The sequence below is a fragment of the Lissotriton helveticus genome, chromosome 2_1 (genome assembly GCF_964261635.1).
Source record: "Lissotriton helveticus chromosome 2_1, aLisHel1.1, whole genome shotgun sequence".
NCBI lineage: Eukaryota > Metazoa > Chordata > Amphibia > Caudata > Salamandridae > Lissotriton > Lissotriton helveticus.
Window position 1 is genome coordinate 606,648,786 of NC_136059.1, and position 26,475 is coordinate 606,675,260.

At 45.7% G+C, this 26,475-nt stretch overlaps 1 protein-coding gene across 2 annotated transcripts in view; it reads left to right on the top strand.

Annotated features, from left to right (window-relative positions):
* Positions 1-26,475, top strand: part of MSH3 (mutS homolog 3) — a 1,953,894-nt gene that overhangs the window by 1,352,610 nt on the left and 574,809 nt on the right. For both annotated transcript variants that reach the window (XM_078675310.1, XM_078675311.1), the window contains exon 19: positions 11,148-11,262. In XM_078675310.1, the coding sequence (XP_078531436.1) occupies positions 11,148-11,262 (115 nt within the window). The remainder of the gene's footprint in view (positions 1-11,147; positions 11,263-26,475) is intronic.

Below are 26,475 nucleotides of genomic sequence, written 5' to 3' on the forward strand. Positions count from 1 at the left end.
TGAATTGTTCAAAAGAAGGTTTTGTATTTACTTACAAGTCACACCTAAATCTCACCAAACTATTTCTACACACTACACTGCCAGTTATGGAAACCCTGGCCATGCTTTTTAATCAGAAATCTACAATATTGTCCCCTTTGACACAACCACAGGACAAAACTCAATTGCTACCAACATTCCAACATTTCATCTACACTAAGACTGTGAAAATGTGTGCTCTCCTTTAATCTCTCAAATTTAGAACATCCTTGCTCCATCTTACAATAGGGTAGTAAAGTCATCAGTAGTAAAATAACAGATCAAATACCCCATTCTTACCTCTGCGTCTACAGGTGAACTTATCATGCAATGCAATCATCATTTTGAATGCATAATTTTTCTGGTAGTCAGGAACAAGTATAATATTTTGTATGTGGAACCCTTAGCCCCTTCCACTAATATGCTGACGCACAATTTTACATTTAAATGAAAACTATTGCTGACTTATCTGTGCTGTGTCAATGTTTAAAGTCACTTTAAAACAAACTAGATGGCAGAAAACTTCCTTCTACTCAATCCAGATAAAACCAAATTCCTCCTATTCTTTCGATGACACAAATGCAGACTAGACTCCAATCTCTTGAAACCCCTGAAACTGGATGGGTTCCCTCCTACTTAATAACATAGCTAAACCTGCCAGGTTCTTCCTCCGCTATTTTAAAAAAACTACACCATCACATCTCTAAGGACCACTTAAAAATATCAGGTCACATAGTGGTAATATCCAGACTCGATTTAGGAAATTTAATCCGAGTGTCTAAATGGAGTGCCTCAAACCTTTCTGGCTTTATGCAAAACTGTTTTCCAACTTGTAACCATATTGTTTATCTCATCAAAAAAATGTGACTATATATCTCTTCTACTCGGTGAGCTTGCCATGACTCTGGGATATATTGAATACCGCACAGCAAGGCCACTTCTGCCGTCTCCCGTTGAAGTTTCTTGCACTTCCTATGACTACTCCAGGAGAGTGAAGGAAACCTTATCACAAGGGGAACAAGCAATGAAAATGCAATAGGTCTCGCCTTTGATTAGGTTAAAGCCCTTTGCTTTGCTAATGGTATTGTATAGCAAAGCACATGGCTTTAACTTAATCAAAGGCGAGAGCTATTGCATTTTCAATGCTTGTTATTAAGCATCTGAAAAAGAGGAAGACACATATGTTTTGAAAGCTCATGCCCCTAAAGTAAATGTGCAGTTTCTTTTCTGCAGCATTAAATGCATGATTGTGAACGCTGCCTGGTAAGGCATAGTTATGCTACCTGAAACATGCCTAAATTAAACATGATTCATTTCAGGTGGAACATGTATTTAACTAATCAAGGCATTGTCAAAAACCTCTACTTACATGTTAAACTATTCAAAACGTAGCTGAATCGCATCACGTGGTCTCACGGCTAAACTGCCGACTTTGGAGCTTGGAAACGAAGGTTCGAATCTCGAGTTCGACTCCCCATCCTGTGATTCTGGGCAAATCACTTAATCTCCCTGTGCCTACCACAAAAAAAATGTGTCCTTGTGTAACATAACTGGTGCTCATATAAAGCGCTCCAATTCCTTGGGTCGAGTTTGCGATATATAAATCTGAAAAAAAGACCATATAAACTTTTATGGTTAAAAAAAAAAGTCACTTGCTTTTAAATGATACCAGGTGAGCCGTCACTAAAACTTGGCTATGCATTGACAAATGACGACGTCCAATTTTAAATATTACGTTTTCTTTCAGGACTGAAATTTAATGTGCGCCGAACAATTGCAGTAGATGACAGCCAAGCCAAGATCTATAAAAGTCAATCGACCACAGTTATAACTTTTAATTTTGAACACTTAAAACGGGAAAAACACGTTCACAAGTGAGTAAAATTATACGGTTATCCCAGTCATTTTTCACATCCTCCGGTAGTCGTATCAGGAGGTTGCCTATTGGATGCATTGGTTGGATTGACTAACCAATCCAAGCCGGTGTTTTTCGCTCCTTCCATTCCAGGCGCCCTTTATTCACCAATGCGAGCGCGCTTCATTGTAAGTGGCGGTAGACGGTCATTTGGATAAGTAAACTACTTTTATGAAAGATACAAACATCTATCCCATCCCAGGATAGAGAAATGAGGCAGTGCTGCCAGCAACCTCAGAACAGTGATTGTTGGTTGATGTATATCGGTAGAGCATGTTTGTGCTGCAAAAACAGCTAGGAGGTATTTTAGTATTCCAGAATTACTGGGCGCAACTCCCGGGTTGCCACAAGGTAATGGGTTCGAATGTTGCTCAGTGTAGGCAATGAGGCGAGCGGTATTACCCCAAAACCGCTCCCAAAAAAAGGGACCAGCGAGCTGATCCACAAAATGAGGAAAAAGCAACTATGCCCCTGCACTTATACACAGTCAATGAATCAATGGTAATGCTCTACGTTAGTTCTTTGGAACAGTAACGAAAGTATCAGGACAACTTTACACAAAAAGTAACTCTCCGAGAATAAGTACATATGAATTAAGATATATGGATGGATAGACAGTCTTTTCTTGGTGTAGACACTTCTGTTTATTGTTCCATTGCAAAAGCCAACACGTGTTTCATCGCAGGGAACAATCTGCGAATCTTCAGGGCCTTTCGTTACTGTTCCAAAGAACTAACGTAGAGCATTACCATTGATTCATTCACTGTGTATAAGTGCAGGGGCATAGTTGCTTTTTCCATGTTTGTGCTGCAGCTCACTCAATCGCTCCCTGTCGTTTTGTTAGGACTAGGTTTGTTTTAGGTCTATTTTCTGCGGAATGAGTTGTGCCAAACCTGTCCGTGTCCGGGTTTTCGGTTTCGCGTTGCTTCGATGTTGCAAAGCTGTCAGATTCGCAACAGAGGTGCCTTTCACTCAAGGGGCTAAAGGGCTCAGTTCACCCAGCCTGCAGGCATGGGAGAGTACAGCAGCCCCATCAGTGTTATTCTGGTGAGCTCTGGCAGCAGGGGCAACAAGCTGTTGTTTAGGTTCCCCTTTCAAAGATCTGCAGAGCATCCTGTTTCACAGACAAGTGAGTGCCAGCAGTGAGCAGTTGGCTGCAGAACAGCAGAGGGTAGAAGCTAACAAACTAGCCTTAGAGAACAAGCGCTCGCCAGACACGCAGGCATCCGCTGTTTATTTTTGCCTCACGCTTTCAAAAGTGAAAGTGAGATGCAAAAATAAACACACAGCACCATGTCTCCTTTTTTGTCTGGCCCAATCAGAGAGCTGGACTGGCGCGTGCAAGGCAGCGAGACGAAGCTTCTAATAAGAAAATTCGTCACAAAAGCCGTAATGCAGGCAAGCCAGTCCGGGTGGGCTGGCCAAAAAAATGAAAAGGAGGCACCCCGAAATCCTTATTTCTAATGGCAGCACACCGTTTAACATAAACGGTGACCCGACCCAATGGGAATAAGTGGCGGGGCTTGAAGCCCTTTTCAGAAAAAGCACTTATCTGCTATAAATCTCGCCGAGCGAGCTGTGCATGTGCGCAGCCACGCTAGGCGAGACCTAAAAATGGATGTGGGAGGGCGAACAGCACTCACTCCAGCAGGGTGGATCGTACAGATTGCTATGGGACTCTCTAGTTTACAGTATGGCACAGCAGCAGAGATCACAAGGGCAATGCACAGCTTATATGTCAAAATATAGAGAGATAAGAGTAAGTATGCTACCACAAATAGAGTTGCAATGCGTTAAATCGTAACTAGCACATAGAACCTTCCCCGGGGCTGCCAAGACTCACACAGTAAGTAGTTCACAAGCACACTCGAAAACTTACCAGAGAATGGCAGAAGGGACAAACTCTGCAGCTCTGGTGAAGCTGAGTTGTACCTGCATCCAAGGAGGAATAAAGCAGCACTGTCAAGGAGGTGAGAGCACAGGAGTTACAGAGGGAAATCAATGCTGAGAAAACATCTCAAGTATTGTGTTAACATGGTTGGCTCCTTTTCTGTTTAAAGATATGGGTGCCATTTTGCCAGGCTACAAGTATAGATCATTTACAACAGTGTAAATATCTGCCTGCAACATGCATCTGTAATTCTGTTTACTATTTACCTGAGGTACCGAAATTAGGAGCATTTACAGATATTAAACCATAGTGATAAACTTCTGTAGTCGAACTTAAAACTGCTATGATGGATTCCTCAGAAACTCTCTTGTTTCTGTGTATATTACAACTAACAAGGGTCATCTCAAGAAAGTAAAGCCCTACAGTATCAGAAACTGTTACCACACAGTTTTAATTGAATTCCTCTCCACATGATCATCTAACCCGATAACTTGGTACATTTGAGAAAATAACCACAGTTGTACTTTTCCGATTAGGATCTCAGACATCTTTCTCTTATTAGGAGAGCACATTTCCTCCAACAAACTTCTTGTTGAACATGTGCGTAGTCTGAGCTTTCTGCTGATAATAGGTGGCTAATTTTGTAATACGCTTCATTGTTCTTAGACCACTACAGTGTTCATGGTTCCTTGTTTTTAGCATTCTTGTTATTATCCAAGTATACCATAAGTGGCAAGGCCAGTGTATTATGTAAATGACATTACATGATTCGCCTGATAGGTGTTGTCCAAATTCCCATTTCTTGTTACTGTCCAAAGTTATTTCTTTGGTATTCTCAGTGAATGCGTGAATATTATAATTAACTATACTGAAAATGTCATTTTACAATTGGCTGTGCTTACAATGTAGTCTCCTTAGGTCCTTTGGTTTCAATTTGGTGATGGACCAGTTGATCCCTTATGCTGAGTCCTCTTTTAAATGCAACCTTAGGGAGTTTTGTATCACCCGTATTAAGAATTCTCCTATTTATTTCGTGTTGTTCTTGATTCTGTTTAACAGTGCCTTTAGATTGTTTTCAGTGAGGGCCTGCCTATTATTGTTTAGTGCTTGTTAAGGGCTGATTTAAATGCGCGTCTGATAGTTCACTTGGGATAGCCACACTCTTCTTTCTTAGATTTCAGGTTGAAAGCTCAATTGACCACCTATGTCATAAAGAGTAATACCACTAGAAAATGTAAAAGATTATAAAGTGAAGAGACCCTTGCAAATGGTTGGATTCCCATCACTCACCAGCGTGATCATTATCATCATTTGTGTATCCATCCTACCTTTCACTTGTCCTCTTGATCATAGAGGAGTATTGAGTGGATTGTGTCCTAAAAAGGGTCATTTAGGAGGAGCAAAGATCAGAGAGGAATTAAGCTCTCATGTAACCATAGAGGAAATCCCAAAGTATGTGTGGAAGTGATCGGTGCAGTGCAATTGTGTTAGTGAAGATAAAAAAGTATTTACAAAAGAGAAAAATATTTATTTGGGTATCTATTGTAATCCTTATTAAAAACAGTGCAAAAAAGCAGTTTCAAAATTCACTGCTTGTAAAAACGCTCGACATGTTTCAGCCTTCTGGACTATTGGGCCACGGCTTTCTTCAGGACCAGTCTGTAAATGCGATTGCTAAATCTAAATGTAAATGCCATTGCTACTGCATTAAAACCAATGAGGAGCGGACAATCCGGCTCTCCACACTTCTCCTTGGCGTAAAACTCACAGGAAACTCTGGAAATCACTAGACGCCGCTTCATTCTCGTTTGATCCCCCGTGAATTCCTCCTATTACAGTAATATATGTAACCTCATGGTAACTTCAATGTTCTGAAAATAACCACACTACTTGCCTGCATGGTCATTTGTAATAGTTAACCTCGTCCACTGATGTATCCGCATTTGCTATTGTCATGTTGACAATGGGTTTAACCAACAGGTACTTGAGTATACAAACTTGCATGCATCATATTACTTATATGTATTATTTTTGAGTCTGACCCATGTATATTGTTTTTCATTTTCTTTCTTCTCATTATTTCTATTCATTCGTTTCCGTTATTTCATGTATGTATTTTGTTTTGCTTATATTTTTTCAATAAAAATTATTTGAATTAAAAAAAACAATGTGTCAAAAACTGTGAGAAAATAGGAGAAAACAATACAAATGAAGCTTAGAATTAATACAACCTCATATGCCAAATACAAATCCTCTGTATCGATGGGATGTAGAAGGCACCCGTCTGGTACGAGGACTGGACCGCACCCGTCTGGTATGAGGACTGGATGTGGAGGTCGCCACATCCAGCTCGGGTTGAGCTTGAGGCAACTACGGACAGAGCAGGCCTTATTGACCTGAGTTGTTACCAGGCGAGGTGATGTCCAGTCCTTGTACCTTCTACAACCCCTTCAATACGGAGGATTTGTTTTTGACACATTGGTTTTAATGCAGTAGCAATGACATTTACAGACAGGCCCTGAAGAAAGATGTGGACCGCTAGTCAAGAAGGCTGAAACATGTTGACCGTTTTTACAAGCAGTGAATTTTGAAACTGCTTTTTTGCACTGTTTTAATAAGGATTACAATAGATATCCTAATAAATATTTTTCTCTTCTGTAAATCCTTTTTTCTCTTCACTAACACAATTGCACTGCACCAATCACTTCCACATATACTTTGGGATTTCCTCTATGGTTAATCAGAATGCCGTCACCTGGGAGGGGGGGGGGGTTTAAAGGGCTGTGTTGTGTAGGCTGTCAGGGAAAACACGCGAAGGGGATAAGTGGCTGGGTGCACATGCACATACAGGTGTTCTTTACTGCCCCAACCTCCACCAGCCCGTGGTAAAATAGGAAAAGAAAGTGCTAGCCTGGGGCCACGACCCTCCAGGGCCGAGGTAGGGGGAGCCTCGCCGTCCTCCTCCTCAGACCGGCTTGACTCTGGGACCTTGCCTCAAGGCTGTTCTTTAGTCGGCGTGTCATCCTCCTCCTGGACTCCTTCCCCCAGCGTTTCTCTCTTTCTCCGCAGCTCTGGTTCCTCGGGTTTCTCCTCCTCCTGGACTCCTTCTATCTGCAGCTCCAATCCTTCGGTTTTCTCCTTCTCCAACCGGTGTAGAGACGCGATTGTCTCTGTGGCGTTCTTTTCTCCCCCCTCTCGCCCCTCCTCTTCCTGAGCCAGCAATCCAGTGTGTTTTGTGGCTAGACCACCGATCTCCTTTTCCTGGTGTCCGATCGCGGGCGCCATATTGGAATTCTCGGGTGCGGGAGGCACCGCGTTACACCCTTTTTAGAAGACAATCCACTCAAGTGGAAGGTAGGATGGATACCCAAATGATGATAATGATCACGCTGGTGAGTGATGGGAATCCAACCATTTGCAAGGGTCTCTTCACTTTATAATCTTTTACATTTTCTTGTGGTATTACACTTCATGACATAGGTGGCCAGCTCTCTTTTTCCTTCGGAAGCGGCTGGTACAGCAGACCCCCAGATTAATTGTTTGTTGTTAATCATATTGTTTTGGGGAGTTTTTCCGTGGCAGGTCTATAAAATCCCTTGGACCCTCTAACACCTTTTTGTTTGTCATTGAAAGCTCAATTGTCCAACAGATAGGTTTTCATGAAGTTCGCTAGGATGGAAAGATTGGAACAACAAGGAATTTCATACAGTATGTTTCATTCTGTGCAAAGATGAATGTGATTTTCTTTCTGCTTGTTTTCAAAGTGAACTTGAGATGGTCCAGGCTTGGGAAGTCTCCTCAGGACCATTCTATAAGCACAGAATTGCATCAATATATTATTTCTATGTTTTCACAAAGTTAGTCACTGAATTTGTGTTACTATAAATGTAAAAGGTCTCAAATTGTGTTACTTGCAAATTGGCTGGGCGAGAACAAAGGTGGAGCTTGTAGCAGTAGAACTGGCAGTAGAACTGAAAAGGTTCTTTGTGTGTGCAATTTAAATGCATTGTATCACAATGAACCATAGAAATGTCCTGAACTTCTTAAGGCCCCTGCAGTGATAGTTGCCATTTGTTGAATTCTCATGCATAAGAGCACATAGCAAAGGGCAATCTAAAGTGATTAGAATATAACTTTTAGGATCAAAATCCAATACCTTAATCAGGTTGAGCACCATTGTGGTGTCATGTAGATAAGATGGTATGTTAAGACGATTCTTGCATAGAAAAAAATCCTGCAAATGTGGACAGCGGTTCCAAGATTGATCCGAGCTGTGGAGCTATAGTATGCTCTGATGGAAAGAATGTGTTCTTACATTTTTTCAGTAAAGATATAGAACCTTGATGTTGTAGGACTTGGCTCTATTAGAAATTCACCCTACTTTTTCTTTACCCAGTTGGTCTATGCATTCTAAATGCAGGATTGATAAGTGGTTTAACTTCCTCAGCAGTATTATAAGCTATACTTGGATAAATGATGAATTCACAAAAAATCTTTCTAGCTAGGCTATTAAGTTTACAAAAGAAGAATGACAATGCCTGGTTGACTAACTCGAAGTTAAGTAAGCAGCAACTATCAGCGATGGCTCCTCTTCTATGGAGAAGGAGCACCACCCACCATGCCAGCAGCCCAAAAAATAAAAAATAAAACAATAATAGACCACTGTTTATTATAGTCTTATTTTTGCTCTTGGAGCCGAGGCTCGGGTGTGAGGCCAGGGGATGACAGGCACAAGGGTGAACGTCTGCACTTCTCTCAGTGCGCATGATGGTTTGGCCAGCCGTCCAGGACGGCCAAACCCTCATGCACACTGAAGCTCTCTCCAACCGAGCTGCGGTGCAGGGTTGGAGAGAGCTGGCACAGGCTCCCAATATAACTGGGAGCGTAAATCATAGGCGCTCAGGCCAATCTAGAGGCTGCTTTTATGAATGAAAAAGAGCCAGGATTGGCCGCAGTGGAGTCTGGGAGTCTGTGCCTTAAGTGAAGAGGAGTGCGATGCGGCAGGTAAGTGATTTTTTTGTTGTTTCTTTGTCTTGCCATCTGTCAGTCCCGCACCTCCCCCTCCCTGCCCCCCCCTCACCACCCACCACACTTATCAAGACACCGGCCGCTACTAGCTACCGCGCAACCAGAGTAATCCTACAGCTTTACAAATCACTCACCACAGAATACATAATTTCAAACTTCAGGGAAAACTAATACCATTTTACCTGTGAAATCTATCCCATGTAAAGTTTGCATCAGTATTCCAGCTCAGTGTTCCAGCATTCGAACTAGGAACCCAGTTAGTGAATTTGTATCACTCTTCTATGAACTGTAGGATAAATTACTAATATTTACCAACATCAAACACTTCTAAGATTTGTCTCTTTTAACTTAAACAAACACTTACTGACAAACCATCCAATACTGATATGTGCACTGTCTTCTGTCTCCTTTTCTACCTCTTGAACCTTACTCAGAAACATCTGTGATTCACATGGCCCAGTGGCATCCTCATCAGCTCATCTTTAATTCTCTAAATATGTTATCCTCAGAAATGCCACACTTCAGAAATCGGAGAAATGAAGAAGGAATCATTCCAACCTCCTCAAAAGAGATATTTTAACTTCAGTTTTGGAGAAAATCTTTCTTGGCTCTTTATTGGCCAGTAAGATCTACCCATCGACAACTGCCCCTGTGTATTAAATTTCCACAATGCCTCCAAAACCCCCGCCAAGGAAAGATTGTTCCTCCTGGTTCTAATTTTCCCAAGTACATCTTTGAATGCAGCCCATAGCAAACCCGTCCTTTGTTGCTCCATCCTAACCACACAGAACAACTAGGTCCCTTCTTATCCAACTTTTATCAGTTCAGAGAGGAAACCCTGCATTGATCACTTCTATAATCCTTAACACTGACCCTCATTTCTCCTCCAGATCAGGAGCAGCAATGACCTTGTCTTCGGTTTATATGCTCGTGATGCACAGATTTACCTATGGACCAGTAGCCAAAAAGACTAACGCAAGGGCTTGGTAAAATGGCTTATTTCTGTCAACACATTGATTGCCACGACATCCTGGAAATCAATGAGTCTAAAACAGAACTGCTGATTTCGAACGCCAAATCCCGTCGCACTGTCCTGTTTGCTTGATTCTTTTAAGAATCCTTCTCATGCCAAGCTCTGAATTCACACGTGTAGTGTGAGTGTCCACCCTTGACTCCGCCAGGACACGAGGAGCACAGAAGGCATCAGTGGTAAATGCATTCCATCCTTTTCACTCACCTGCCTGATGCCTAATCCCTTTCATTATAGAAGAAAGAAAGAATAAACTCCCAAACCGCAGTGGCCCTGGTGATGAAGGATGCAATTCAGTGCAGTGCTACACCCTGCAGTCACTTGCTTCTAGTAACTAAGGAGCTACAGTTCCGCTTATTCCTAACGCAGTAATTGTACATGGACGGAAAGCGGGTGCTATTTGAGGCACCCGTATAAATACGTACATGCAAATACCTCAGTGTGCTGGTTCCCCTTCTGTGGGCCAGAGTGTGGCAGCTGGACTGATGGCCGGAAAAGAATGGACTCCGTCATGCCTGGCGCTACCTTTGCGATGCCTGCTGCTGCACGGTCGGATGCCCAGGGGCCTAGCGCGCACTTCACAAAACATGAAACATAAATAACTTAAAACGGAAGTGCCCCTCGCCCGTGTCTCGTTCTGCGACTTCCTCAGCCCTAGAGCTCAGAGGTTGCCTTCTTTAGTGTCTCCACGTAATGTAATTTACTCACAAGAGCCGAGGTGAATAATGTAAACGTTTCCGTAATTGTACCGCAAGTTCACCAGGTAGTACACAATCAATATTTCAACGAGAAGCAATGTGAATGTTGGTAAAATAAATGTTGTGCTTCAGGTGGACGATGGGACTCTCGCGAGAAGAGTCAAACTTTGAGACTCTAATATTCACTTTTGATGGCTACTACTTCTTTAAGGTAATTTGAATCTGCGTTGTTTTCAGCTTCAAGAAGCATGGTAGTATTTTACATTTGTATTGCAGCAAAAGCATCTCCTACGTGAAATACTCTTCATGGAACATGTAGAGCTGGATTACAGAAGCACGGATGTGGTAGAACGAGCTGTGAGAACATGTATTTGGAAAAGTATTAGACCGCACATTCCATATTGTTGAGGTCAACTATTTGCACTGCAATGTCTATTGCGGATGTCCTATTAAATATGTTTTTATTATTACCATAAGGTCCTGAATTATGAATAAACGCAATGTAGAATTGAGTACTTTTACCTTGCTTAAAATCAACATTAAGTATTTGTCTCCTCTCTTGTGTAGGCCAATCGTGCAAGAACATGGGGGAGAAATACTGATCAAGAATGGCAGGCATCCAGTGATTGACATGTTACTGGGAGAGCAAAAGCAGTATGTTCCCAACAGCACCAACCTAATGGTAAGGACCATGCTGCACACCTTTTTTATCAAATCCATGCTCTTACTCTGCACACATCGGTAAGCCGCCCTGCGTCTGCTACCTTCTCACAAAGGTGACACACTGTTCCAAAACGCAGACTATAGGTTCTGCATTGACATCCATACTCATACACTGTTGTGTAGATTTGAGTGCTACGTTGGAGAGCATAAAACATTTGTTTTTTTTTTGTCTTCTGTGGTTAGATCATCAGATCTGATCACACACACCGGTTTCAACTACCAATATATCACCAAGGTAAACCTATACAAGAAAGTATGGGTTTATTACCCATAACTCCATGACGATAGGTATTCAGTATTACGGAGTTTACGTAAGTGAAATTGATATTCAAACATTGATATTATGATACTATGTAATGGGGGGGGGGCTGCGGGAATGGCAAGAAATTTGGAATTTGTTAGGACATATCTGTAAGACAACTTAATATGCTCAATTTTTAAGAAATTTGATTTAGAATTGTGTAGTCAATGTTATTTGTAGGTCGATTTCCTTGACTTCCATGCTGTGTTGAAACCATTAGCATTTGGGATCTTAAAAAAGTATTTTCTGAAACATCTCCGAGTTGTGCAATGGCAATACCTCAGAATCTTATATTGTGCCACTAGGAGCGTGGCTTCTTTCAGAACGTACGCTTCTTTTGCACCACATAATCTAATCTTCCTATCAGACATCATTTGATATTTTCTCTCCTTATTCCCATAGTATATGTCTGTGTCATGCAATGCTTCTATTAACATATGATTCAAAATAGACATTAGAAGCCTCCCCTCTCCGCAGTTCACTAATTTACATGCATGATGCAGGTATTGTCCTCCTATGATTCATCACACTAAGTTGAGAAAGTTGTGTGTATTGCTATTTTTACATTACAGTCATCCGCGCTCCACTCTTTGTCGCAAAAACAGACAGAATGTAAAGCTCATAGAAGTGAGCTCAAACTGCAGTGAGACAATTATGTGCTTTTAGAATTAAATTGTTTTCATTGCACATCACCCTAAAATGCAGCCTAACGGCTACAGAATTTCTGCCACTCAATTCTAACTGAGATGGACTAAACATGGAAACCTCAATAAGAATACCATTATTATATGGAGCTGCCTGCTACAAGGAAGTAGCTCTATTGTTATAAGCCTGCAACCTTCAAAGGGTAAGAAAAGTGAGACAAGGCAAGCGGTGAGACAACACCATGTTAGAGCACAAGTAAACGACCAACTCAAACCAAATCATCCCCTAGATTGAACTCATCATTTTGAACCTTCCTAAAATAGTATTCACCATTCCACCCAAAAGCACCCCCGTTTAAAAAACCACAAAAACCTCTGCTATCTGCAGCAGTTCATCCGACATCAAGGCACAGCTTTTCCAGAAAGGACATAGCTGAATCCTCCTGTGTTAAGGCATATATTTTTGCCCTATTACATTTGCAAGCTAAATGGAAAGCTACCAAAGTTGTAATCTCTACCGAGTCATACCTTTCTTGACATTCATTAGTGCCGCCTTGCTTGCCTAGGTGCTGGCACTAATAGCCAAGTGAGAGCAATAACTTTGTTTCACCCATTATATCGCCTTCTGTGTGCTGTTTGTAAGGGCTGGTCTCTCCAGGCATGGACTGCCTCACCTCCAGTTTCTACCTCCCTCTATCTCCAGTTCTAACTACAACCACAACTCCCCCCCCCTCAAATTGTCCCCTCTCCTTTTGTTTTCCAGTACTTTTATTGTGGCATCAAGTTTAAACCTGGTTTGAGTCAGGGAGTAAAAGAAGGACGATAGTTCTCATAAATTAGCAGCTATTCCAGAGTCCACGACCACCAAAGCTTAAACTCTGCTCTCAGCTCTCCGTGCTTCCTGTTCTATGTTGAGCATCAGATCACTGAGGCCCTCTCGCTTTTTTCTCCTTCTTTTTACTGCATCTTCTGTGGTTCTCATCTTTTCCGCCAGATCTGACCTTAGTGCTGAAATTAAATAAAGTATCACGTACTCGCCTTATGGCAGGCCATATTTATCGTCAGCAGACTTTGCCTGCATCATACCTTCCTAGCTGGTGGGCATCGTAGTGCGTAGAAGTGTGCCTTTAACTTCCTGATCGCAGACATGAATCATCTACTTAGGTTAGAGCAGGCTCCATAGTATTGCTCCCTTTTATTGTCAGCTTCATGTAGAGGGACTCCTAGAGAAGCAGCATTCAGTATGGTCTAGTCCTTCTTAATGTGAGTACAACTCCTCAGGGTCACCTATGAACAGAATGTTGAGGGGGGAGTGGTGCAGTCTATGAGGCCCCAGCTCGGGCCGCAGAGGAAGCTTACTTTCCTTCTTTCCTCGACGCACTTCCCCCAGGCATGTAAAGACTTTGTTGTGGTCATGAACAACTTCAGAGATCACTTTAACCTGTGCTCACATTGTCCTCTGGCTAGACAGGCAATATCTCTACTCCCCGACCCCCACCCACACTTCGACCCACTCATTTCTAGGGGGTGTCCCACCCACACGTGGTTTCCACCACCGGAAGCTCCTTCTATGATCGAATGCAGTCCTCCTCCTGTACACTGGGGAGAAGTGATGCCTCTCAGAATCTCCCCCACCAAAGCAGAAATGAGTACTATGCACAGGCATATCACATTCACTACTTCAGGCATCTGCGTTGGGGCCTCAAACATGCTCATGGACCATTACATGGAAAAAAGACTGGACCTTAAACGGGAACTTGAGGAGGTAGAAGCCATTGTGGTACCTAGCAGCCAATTCTGTGCCTTTAGAATGGCAATCAGATGACTAAAATGTACTGCTCTAAGAAAAAAAACATTGTGACCTCCGAATGGTGTGAATCCACCCAAACCAATGGTAAACTCAGTGCCATTAATAATGAAAAGAGTGAATTTCTGTGACTCAAACAAGTAGAATGTACTCTTATACTCTTCTGATATATTGTGTTTTAAGTGCAGAAATGACTTTATGTACAGGGGTGCTCTTTTAATAACTATGACCTTGTGTTTCGAATTATTTCACTCTGCTTCTCAGATCCCAGCATGTTGACACAAGACTTGAGATGGTTTATAGCTCTTTGTAATTTGTAAGCCTGGTTGCAGAAATTGTCTTGAGTTTGCTCCTCCGAGGTCGCCTGTTAATATGCATACTAGTGAAGTTAAAAATATTTGTTTTTCTGTGGTTTTGTACACCGACCACACTGACTCATGGATGCATGATACTGCTAGCACAAGAGAGAAAGTTAGTCCGTGGAGAAGGGAAGGAAGTGAAAAGTAAAACGTGAGGATGAACTCAAACTGAACAATCTTTAATGTGAACACTTTACGAACAATTGCAGTTGCTTTACCAATGCATGTTAAATATATGAGGACACATAAGCCCAATGACTTTTGTCTTCAGGATGCACAGTAGCTGGATTCCAGTTGCCATTTATTGGTGAGCTCATATTGTGGTTACAAAACTCAACACATACAGGGCAAACACAAATATAAAGGGAGTGATAATTATTCTAAAGGAAAATATCCACATTAAGGAAACAATCATCAACGCTATTTATAGGATCATAGAACTCATGTGGCTTGTAGTATCATTTTTATATACGTATTTCTTGCATGTTTGGAGTTGCATTATTTCTGATGATATTTGGGCCCACTGTCTCATCTGCTGTCTTTCCCTTCCTTTTTTACAGAGTGGCAGTAGCCACTCTGTAGTTATGGTTAGGATCCCAAAAGATACAAATTCCTCAGATTTTTGCTTGCTAATAACTTTATCATTGTTTGATGAATCTCCAGAAAAGTTTTTACATCTGTGCTTTTTTCTAAATTGGCCAATGATGCAATGTTTCATAGTGATTATGTAAGGGTATGCAAAGAAAAAAGGGGAGTCCCAAAACACATCTTTCCACTAGTGCATTTTCCATAGACGTTTAAACAGACACAACGGCAAAATGGCAAGATGGATGTACATGAAATTTTGACAGTAATATAGATTGTGGTGTGGAAAATGTCCTATTTGTTATTTGTTCTGAATTAGTTCAATTGTTTTTTAATAATTAAGCATAAACACTTAGTAATATATTGGGCAGAGATACCTTCCCGGCATGCCACATTACATGGTGATGACAAAACAGAATATTATTGGTTAATCAAAAAGGCAGCCATATTGTTTACACCACACTTTCTTTGTTTTGTGTTTGAACAGGAAATATAGCTTATTACTCTTTGTGTTATATATTGGAAGAAATTAAGAAGTTTAGCAGCCTGTAGAGTTAGAAAAAAGTATTTTTTTTAAATATACATTTAAAAAAAAGTTTACCATGCAACGCGGTACTTTTTGAGATTTAAAAAAGAAAGTATGTATGACAAAATAAAATGAGTCATACTATAGGGTGGCTCTTAGAAGAGCCTCTGTTTTTTTTTATAAACACATTTATATGCAAGTCAAGCCAAGTTTTTAGGTTTGAAATGAAAATATGGTTTCCGAATGCATCAAATGGACAGCCCTCACCAAAAACGACACAGCGGCAATCATGTGGACCATTCACTCAGGGGCCCCAACTGACCCATACCCTCTCCACATCTACAACCTGGAAACATCACCAATCATCACCACCCTGACCCACATCATCAACACCTGCATCACGTTTGCCCCTTTCCTGGATGAATGAAAATTTCCAGATATTGACGCACTCCTCAAGAAGCCCACAGCTGACCTGAATCTACTGAGCAACTTCCTACCCTTCTCCCTGCTACCTTATCCATACAAAGTGATTGAGAAGGCTATTACCAGCAACTCGCAACCCACCTCGAACTTCATCAGTTTCTAGACAACAATCAGTCAGGATTTGTAAAGAACCACAGTACCGAAAAGAGCATTCATCGCTGCCACTGATGACATTCAAATCATCTTGCACTGGGGAGAAACACCATTCCTCATCCTGCTCGACCTCTCACCCACAACCACCTAATCAGTAGACTCCACAATATTGGCTTGCAAGGATTCACTGTCAAATGTATCTGTCCCTTCTTCGCAGAATGAACCCAAGGGTCAGGCTGCCACCCTTCACATCAGAGACCAAGAAACGGATTTGCGTAGTCCCACAGGGATTGTCCCTCAGCCCCACCCTTTTTAACATATACATGACACCACTTGCCAACATCACCTGATCACAAGACATCATCATCATCTCATATGCCGATGACATACAATTCATCCTCTCAATGACTGCAAGACAACTACTACCAGAACCAATGTCCCTAACTGCACGACCATGGTCACAGACTCGATGCAAACCAACTGCCTGAAGCTCAACTCCGACAAGAACGAAGTACTGGTCTTTAGCAACATCAACTCCCCATGAGACTCCACTTGGTTGCCATTTGAGCTAAGACCAACACCCACAGACTATGCAAGAATTCTAGGGCTCACCCGAGACTACAAGCTCAACATGACGGCTCGAGTCAATGCAGTGTGCATCTCCTGCTTGCACATCCTACACATGCTGTGATAGATCATCATATGGTTGCCTCGGAACACCAGACGGACCATCATGCAAGCACTAGCAAGACTCATACTCGACCTCCCACCCTGCGCCCGCATGACAACTCACTCAGGAAGCTTCATTGGCTCCCAATTCACAAGCACAGCCAATTTAAACTTCTCATGCACACATACAAAGCCCCTATACAACACAGAATCAGGATACCTGAACAGTCACATACACTTCAACCAACCCACTAGATACCTATGCTCTGACTCACACTCACTTGCACACACTCCTCGAATCTGCAAAAGCCAAACTGGAGGTTGCTCATTCTGCTACATTACACCTAAGACATGGAATGACCTCCCTCAACACATCCGAGGCTCTTCCTCACTTCTTGAGTTCCACAAGACCCTGACGACTTAGCTCTTCCTCAAGCACCTTCTGGCCCACACACCTGCCTAAGCGCATGCAAATCCTCTCAGGTGATTAGTGCGCTATACAAATTAACATAACATTGGTAGAAAAATGTGCACCAGCAGGGTGATACATTGCAGCATTCCCATATTTTACATTTAGATTAAAAATGGAAGACGTATGATTGTGAAGAAATGCTGACACTGCCTTGTTCATGTTTTCCAGTCTTTTCAAACTTAGCAGCATTTACAATTGACCACATCTAATGTTGTCTCTGACAAATATTTAAGAACATAAAATGTGTGTTCAGAAACCTAGACATTTAGATGGAAAATGCCTCCTGCATCTCAAGTTTTTATCTGACTCCAGTTAAGTGTCCTATATTATTGCCACCACAGTCTATAAACTTAAAGTAGGGATGGTCACATTTACTAATATAGGAAAATAAAGGGAGTAACTGATTCAGTTTCAATCCTCTTTCACCAATCCATGTTAGTTCACCTCCTTTCAAACCTAATTCATTTTCAGCACCTACTGCCTAAACAAGTGGTCTGGCCCAAAAAATAAAACTGTGCCCAGTAAACCAAACCCTAACCATCTTGCACATAAACTGACCTACAGGAATAAAGAACACAGAAGTAGACAAACAAATATATAAAGAGTTAGATGATTGGCCATCAGGAAACCACATCATACCAGAGCTTACGTTTGAAAGGAGGACAATTATTGGCATAAATACAATTTGGCTACTAATGTAGCACAATACTATCAAAACCCAAAATGAGGTAAGAAAATACCCTAGTCTACAGCAATGATGTTTAACAACATTGCCAAGAACTTAGGTGGGTCCTTAAAAAAATTCAAAAGTTAATGATGCCTGCTACAATAAGATCATCTTGAGCTGTACATGTTCTAAATAATGACAATGTAATAAAATCTTGTTCCCTATTTGAACCATTCCTTGACCTGATCTCGCCTTCACTCGCTAAAAGATTTGTATATCAGGTTTAGGTATGGTAATCTTTTGTTGAAATTTCCGGGGAAAGAGGTGAAGGGCCTAACTATAGAAACCTGCCCGGCATGCTGCGCAGCTGCCGAAACCGAAGAACATATGTTGTTCGTATGTCCCAAGTATAGGCAGGTACGTAGGAGATGGATTAGACCCATATGCCTTAACATGAGTATCAGGAAGTACCAGATTGCATTTAGAATTTTAAAAACAGACCCTTCTGGACCAATTGTGTTTTCTCTTAGTCGTTTTCTGTCATCTTTTTGGTTGATTCATAAAAAATGTCTTTGTTAATTATGACACCATTTTCGAACCTTTTTTACCTATCCTTTTATGATATATATGTATCTCACATCCACAGCTGACTCAATGGTTTAGTTTTCAAATGCTTGGCGACTGTATTGTGCCCTGCCCCTAGCATGATTAGATTGTTGGTACATGCTTTTATGATGATTTTGGATGTCATTTGTATTTGAGATTGCAATCGTTTAATACTATTTTTGATTGTAGATATATTTATGTTTTATTCCTTGTGTACTTTGATGGCTTTTTTTTTACAAATGACCGAATAAAGATATTATGATGATTATTATTATGATGACGTAGTAACAGAAATGGTAATTTTGTCTGAAGAGACCTGTAAAGGAAACTTTGATAGATTGACTTTATGTTATGTTTATTAAATACAATCAGATACCGCTAGTAGTCTATTATTAGCTTACAATCTAGTATGAAGTTACCATAAGGTAAAGGTTTAATTGACCATTTATCTCTATATTAATTACAATTTAATATTTCGAATACCTGAAAAAACATGGTTATTATCGGTAGAAGCTCTTTATCTTTTTTTTTTTATAAAAGATATTTTTATTGTTTTGTTCAAAGGAAGAGGGGAAGGGAAAAGGGGAGAGAAACATAAAAGAAAAGAAAAGGCGACAACCCCGCCACAAATCCCACACAGGGGAGTAAAATATTCCGCAAAGAAAATTGCTGATGGCTATCCACAGTAGTACATGCTACATCAGTTAAGGTCCGACACTATACTCGTGCCTTCTCAATTGCCCACATAAGAATAAAAGTCTGTCCAGGAGCAATAAGGGATGGGCATCCGAAGCCATCGTAGGACCAGACCCCAAGCTAAGTAGAGTCGCAACAATGAACAGTAACAACACCCCAACTAGGCCTCCCCCACCCCCCACCCCACCCGGTGGTGACGACACAGCCACCCTCCCACCATATCCGGAGGGAGGACACACAAAGCAATCATACTTGAAACAAATGCAAGGCACGAAGCGTGGGTGGACAGACCGCCGACGGCAGGCCAGATGACAAAAAGCGGACCAGCGGGCCCCATCGAAAGCGGAAATTTTTAAAGTCTCCCAGGAAGATGTCCGACATCCTCTCCATGCTCAGAAGGCCCCACAACCTCGAGTGCCACAGTGATATAGCCGGCGCGTGCGGCTTCTTCCATGCCGCTGCCAGGGTAAGCTTAGCCGCCCCAAGACACAGCCACTGAATACGCTTGTCAGCTTTAGTCTGGTGTTCCAACAATGGATCCCGAAGGCCCAGTAGAAAATGAGCCGCCGAGTCCGAGATCGGGTACCCCAAGATCTCTTTGATGTGGGAGAGTATTTCCGACCAGAAGGGGCGAATGATCGGGCAATCCCACCAAATATGGTGGAAGTCGCCCAGCAGGCCACACCCTCTCCAACATCGGTCCGACGATGCCGGGAATATTCGATGGAGCCTGGAGGGATACAGGTACCAATCATACATCGTTTTCAGGTGAGCCTCCCGAAGGCTAACGGAATGGTTGAGCGCCACCACATCTCTCCAGAGGTGTTTCCATTCCGTATCAGAAATATCCCGTTCCAGAATGCTCTCCCATCGCTCCATGTATCGAGGGCGAGGGGCAACCGCCGTGCGCAAGAGCAAGCTATACAAAAACGAAATCGCCCCCCGCATCGTCGAGGTGTGAAGCAAGAAGGATTCGAAAAGAGAGAGTGGACGAGTGGCAGCTTCACGAACCCCCTCTGATGTCGCCCAGTGAAGGAGCTGGGCATGGCGGTAGCACTCTGTAGGCAAAAGACCATAGTCACGCATACAGTTCTGGAAGGTGAGGGGCACGTTCCCATGAAACAAGTGCGTAAGTGCCCGACAGCCCCCCTCACGCCACAGTCGGTAGGGGCCCTCCTGAGCGGCCGGCGGGAAGGCCGGGTTAAAGTGAATGGGGGTGAAGGGGGACGGGAAGGTGGTCCAGCGATCGTCCCCAGACACCGTATCCCACACCTTCAGGACCGTGCTAGTGGGAGTGCTAATGTAAGCATTCTTAGGTCGGTCTATCTTAGGCTTCCAGACCAGGTCCCAGATCGACCTACCCGCCACTGCCCGATCCATATGTAGCCAGTGCTTCTCCGAAAGCTGTTGCGTCCACTCCACTATCACCCGTAACTGTGCGGCCTTGTAATACAGCAGCATGTCCGGGAGCCCAACTCCCCCCTCCCCTCTCGGTCGACGAAGCGTCGTGAAGGGTACCCGAGCCCGGCCACCCTGCCAAACAAACTTCAGAACCATCGTCTTCAGGCGGCGGAAGAAGTCCGCGTCTAAGGGAATAGGTAGGGCCTGAAAAAGGTAAAGAAACTTGGGGAGGAGGACCATTTTAAGTGCATGAATCCGACCGAGCCATGAAAGGTATTTCGGTTTCCACCGGTCAAGGTCAGTGCGTACCGAAGCTACCAAGGGGGGGAAATTCGCCGCAAAGAGGGAGCCCACAGATGGCGTGAGGCGCACCCCCAGGTACATTATGGATGAGGGGGCCCAAGACAAGGCCGTCAGCAGGCGCAGCCGATCCTCCTCAGCTGAGGAAAGGGTTAAGTTCAAAATCTGCGACTTATCCAAGTTAACCCGGAATCCCGCCACCGCCTCGAACCGAGACAGCTCCTCGTGGACAGGTGGTAGGGACTGGGCAGGGTCACCCAAAGATAGAAGGACATCGTCCGCAAAGAGAGATATCTTATGTTGCTCCCCCGTGAAGGGTATGCCCTTGATGCGGTCGTTCTCCCGAATCGCCAGTGCCAGAGGCTCAATACTCAGAGCGAAGAGGAGAGGGGAGAGAGGGCACCCCTGTCTCGTACCTCGCGAATGGAGGAACGCAGCCGACCGATGTCCGTTAACCAACACCCGCGAGGTCGGTTGATGGAAATTCGCCCGAAGCATCGTAAGAAATTGGTGGGAGAAGCCAAAAGCAGCCAGGGTGCGGAATAAAAAGCCCCAATCGACTCGGTCAAAGGCCTTCTCCGCATCCAGACCCACCAGTACAGCAGGTAACCGGAACCTAGAAGCCTTTTCGATCAGGTGAATCACCCTCCGCAAGTTGTCGTGAGTCTGGCGCCCCTTAATGAAGCCGGACTGGTCCGGGTGTATAATGGCCGGCATCAAGTCTTGCAACCGGCGGGCGATGAGAGAGGAGTACAGCTTGGCATCCACATTCAATAAGGCTATAGGGCGGTATGAAGTACAGCTGGAGGGATCCTTCCCCTGTTTGGGGAGCACAGAGATCAGGGCCTCAGCCATAGTGCCCGTGGTTTTCCCGTCCGTCGCCATATTATTGAAAAGGGAGACCAGGCAATCGACAAGTTCCGAGGCAAATGTCTGATAAAAGTAGGCTGTGTACCCATCAGGCCCAGGGGCTTTATTGGGTTTCAATGCCTTGATCGCCAACAGGACCTCCTCCCTAGTAAAGGGAGCAGTAAGCTGGTCATTGCTATCAGCAGAGACCCGCGGGAGGGGAAGGCCAGACAGAAAGGCGTCCTGCGCCTCCGCATCTAGGGAATAGCTTTTATAAAGCGACTCGTAGAACCGTCCAAAAACATCCGCCTTATCCCCATCCCGATGATGAACCGTACCTCCCGGATCCCGGATTCCCCCTATATAGTCCTTCTCCCTTTTTTCTCGGAGTTGGCGGGCCAAGTGGCGGCCCACTTTGTTCCCCTGAGCATACGACCCCCGACGTAAACGCAGGAGGGTAAGTTCAGAGCGGTTGGAATAATGTGCCTTCAACTTCCCCCTGACCGCCGACAGAGGCCGGAGGGTCATGCGCGAAGGGTTCAGTTTGTGGGCCGGCTCAAGTTTTTCAAGCTCAGCCTCCAAGGATTCCCGCTCCGCTCTACGTAGGCGGTTAAGAGCCGCGTTGAGCCCAATGCAGGTACCCCGCAGCGAGGCCTTACAAGCATCCCAGGTGTTGAACACCGAAGTGTCCGAGGCCGGGTTAAGCAAGAAGAACTCCCTGATAGCTTTCCTGAGCTCCTTACAGGATGCCTCATCGCGTACCACAGCTGCTGGAAAGTACCACTTCCGATACCCATCCCCCCCCACCAACCACTGAAGCTGGAGCGTCATGAGGCCATGATCTGAGACGGAGAGGGGAAAAATTGTAGAAGACCGGACATCTCCCCGAAGGGCCTGACTCACAAAAACATAGTCAATGCGCGAGTAGGTGTGGTGCACAGGAGAAAAAAACGTGTAGTCCCTGGATTGCGTGTTAACAACCCGCCAACCATCCACAAGACCCAACTCCACCATCCTTTGTTTAGTTACAGCAGAGAAAACACCAGAGTCTGCCCTCTGGGAACGGGAGCTGTCCAAAGCCTGATCCCACACCATATTAAAGTCCCCCATGACCACCAGGTGACCCTCCACGAAGGCCCCCACTGTATCCAATAGACCCTGAAGAAAATTATTCTGCTGTGCATTCGGTACATACACTACCACAAACGTACACAGGCGTCCATGAAGCAGTCCTTTAACCATCAACCATCTACCCTCCTTATCGCTCTGCACTCCCAGAGGTTGGAATTGAACGGAAGACCTAAATAAAAGCGCCACCCCCCTGTGCTTGGTAGAAGCGGAGGACCTGTATACGAGGGGAAACTGCCTATGCCGGAGCCGGAGCTCATCCTTACGGGCCAGATGGGTCTCCTGGAGCCCAACCACATCCAAGTGGTGATCCAAAAGATATTTCCACAACTTCAGGCGCTTCTGCGGGGAGTTAAGGCCCTTCACATTCCAAGTGCCCAGGCTAACAGGCATGGGAGCAGATCAAGTCCCCCAGCTCTCCAGCAGCGCAACCCAGCCGGTCCCCCCCTCCCTGGAGCCCCCCCCCTCGGGTACCACCCAGGTTCGGGAAGCCTCTCCCCCCTTCACAGTGCTGGTCCCACCCGCACTCTGCCCCGCTCACGTCCCTGGACCAGCAACCAACCCGCAAGTCCCGACACAAAAGAACCATCGCCAACCACAGCCAACAGGAGCAGCCCATCAGGTAAGTCCACATACACACAGTCAAACATTCGTCGTCACCACCCCTCCCCTCCCCCGCCCAACACCCCCCCGACCCACCCCAACCTGGTCCCCACCTACCCACCCATTCCCCAACATCCCAAAACACCAAAACAGTAAGGCCCAAAATGAGCAAATCCAGGAGAAAGTTCCCCAAGGGGCGTAGTTGGAGACCCAAGATCGAGTCTCCCAAGGCCAGAGAACGGGGTGTCTTCTCGAAAAGTACATACATAACCCCGTTACCTGTAAGGGCGTGCCCCTCCGGCACCACAGCATGCGGCATGAAGATCAGGCCGCCCCAGAGCTCTGCTGCGACGGTGTGAGCGTGGCCGAGGCCACAGAAGCCACTGCATTTCCCCGCTCCTGGAGGCTAGTCGTGCGGTCGGGCCTCCTGCTATTCTCCGGGCCCACTCTATGCCAGGACGAGGAACGGCGTCGTCTCCGCGGTGAGGGGCTCCGACGTTCGGGAGTCGGGGTCTCTTCCCCAATCCCCAACAGTTCTTTCGCCTCTCGGAGGGAGCGAACCTGGGCCAACCTGTTCTGCCAACGGAAGATAATTCTGAAAGGGTGGCCCCAAGAGTAGGAGATATTGTGCTCACGGAGGTAGGTAGTGATGGGACGGAACTCGCGCCTCTTCTGGAGCGTCGTTGCGGCCAGGTCCTGGTAGAGCTGAGGCCGATGGTCCCTGAACTGCAGGGAGGGATATCACGCGCCTTCCTCAGGATCCTCTCCTTGACTTGGAAGTCGTGGACGCATACCAGGATATCAGGTGGGGGTCCCCCGTTCCGTCTGGGCAGGCCCACCCTATGGACCCGGTCCATTCGAATCTCCGTCACGTCTTCCTCGCCCAAAACCTGAAGTAGGAGAGCCTGCACATATCCACGGAGATCCCCCGCCTCACCGTCCCAGGGGACCGCCCGAATGCGGATGTTGTTCCGGCGGGAACGGTTCTCCAGGTCTTCAGCATGGGCCTGCAAGTCTATATTTTGTTCCATCAGGCGGAGCACGTCCTGCTGCAGCAAGTGTACATCGTTGGCCATAGTGAGATCGTGATCCTCCAAGGTGGCGACCCTCTCCCCGATGCCGTCGACATCCCGCCGCACCTCGCGTAGATCCGACGTAAGCTGTGAGCGAAGTTCCGATATATCTTCTTTGATGGAGGAAAAGAGTTCCTTCATAAAGGCCTTAGTAGCCGGAGCCTCATCATCAGACCTCCCCGACGACGAGCTCTGGCCCGGGGAAGCCGGGGCCTGGGAGTTCCTGATAGCCCCCTCTTTCACAGTCTTCCCATTGCGAGAATTGTTGGCCATCGTCGCTCCAAAGCGCTGCACCCAGGGGCCGGAAGAGCGTCCCTCAGATGGATGGAGGGCAGGCGAAGTAAACCACAGGGACACCAGGCGCCTCGCAATGCCGCAGGTTCCAGTGGCAATCTTAGTGTCCAATGCCCCTAGGCGTCCGCGGAGGGGGACGGGCGGTGGCGCCAAAGAAGCCGGTGTGATGGGCCCTCAGTCTCTCCTACCAGCGAATGACCACCACCCAAGGCGCCGCACACAGGGCCGGCCGCCCTCCACCAGCTGCACACCAGGTCCGCTACACCACCGGGAGTCCGGCCACCAGAGAGGCCCACCACCAGGGGGACACCTCGGAAATCAAAGAGGCAGTGGGCGACGGGACTGCAGCTCACCCGCAGCTCTCCTCGTGGCTGCACCCACACGTGGACCCTATTCCAGTCTGCTCCCGGCGCTCATGCCGTATGTCTCTCCCCCGCTCTGCCGCCATCCACAGCACACCTCTCGTGGGGGGGGGGGGGCAGGATGCCCCAGCCGCAGTAGCGAATCAGCCACAGAGGCCAAGACCGGGACCCAGGTCTAGGCCTCGATCCCCGGCCTCGAGTAGACCGCCGGCCGTCCACACACCCCGGCCGCCTCGGCCGCAGTCCCCGCCTCCTCCCGAGGCTCCAGATTCGGCGCCGGACCGGCGTCCGCCCGCGACTCAGGGGACCGGAAGGCTTCCGCCGGGCAGTGCAGGTGCCCACCCCTCACCACAGCCGCCGGGCTGCGCCGAAGTGTCTCCGGCCGCGCCGAGTCGCCTCCCGCCTCAAGGCGGCGTCCAGGCCGGAGCGCCGTGCAGGGCCGGGGGTCAGGCAGCTCCGCAGCCTCAATGCCGCGTCTCCCGGGACCAGGGCGCCCAAGAGTCCGTCCAGCGCAGGTTCCCACTCCAGGGAGCTCGGGGAGCTATTTCCCGGCAAGAGAGACTCCGGGAGCCGCCGCTACACAACGCTAAGCAGGGCCAGGCGCCGGAGGGGACACACAACACGTCCTACTCCGCCGCCATCTTCAGCTCTTTATCTTTTAAGATATCTGGTTGGTTCTGGAAAAAACTTTTTTCTTCATTTTTTTGTTTACATTTTTTGAGGAACTTCTGAAAAAAGTTTTTACAAGGTCAACATGACCAACCAAAATAATAGTCTCATCAGGGAACATGACATCCCACAACAAAGACAGTATGGCAGAGGAGACAGTATGTCACTGTACTGCCTTATTGCTCTATAATTTCCCAATTCTTCTTTAAAAGATGTATTTGCACTGTGGTACGAGGAGTAGGTACTGGTGGAGGGACAGATGCACCGGGTGTTGGTGGAGTTGCTAGTGGAGCAGAAAAAATAGAAGGTGCCACTGGAAGGACAGATTCAGCAGGTGGTTGTGGAGGTGCCGATAAAGCAGAAGAAGTGGAAGGTGTTGCAGTAACCGAAGACGTGGCATCTGCCGATGTCCCTTTTCAGCCTTGTTTATCTAATTTGACTCCTGCAGGTGTTTTCTCATTTCCATGGTACCAAACAAAAATTGTTTCTCACTCCCACGGGAAATAACTTTTTTTGCCAGAATGAATGCCATAATAAATAACATGAGTGGTTGTGTGGATGTGTGAGTGAGTGTGTGAGTGGTTT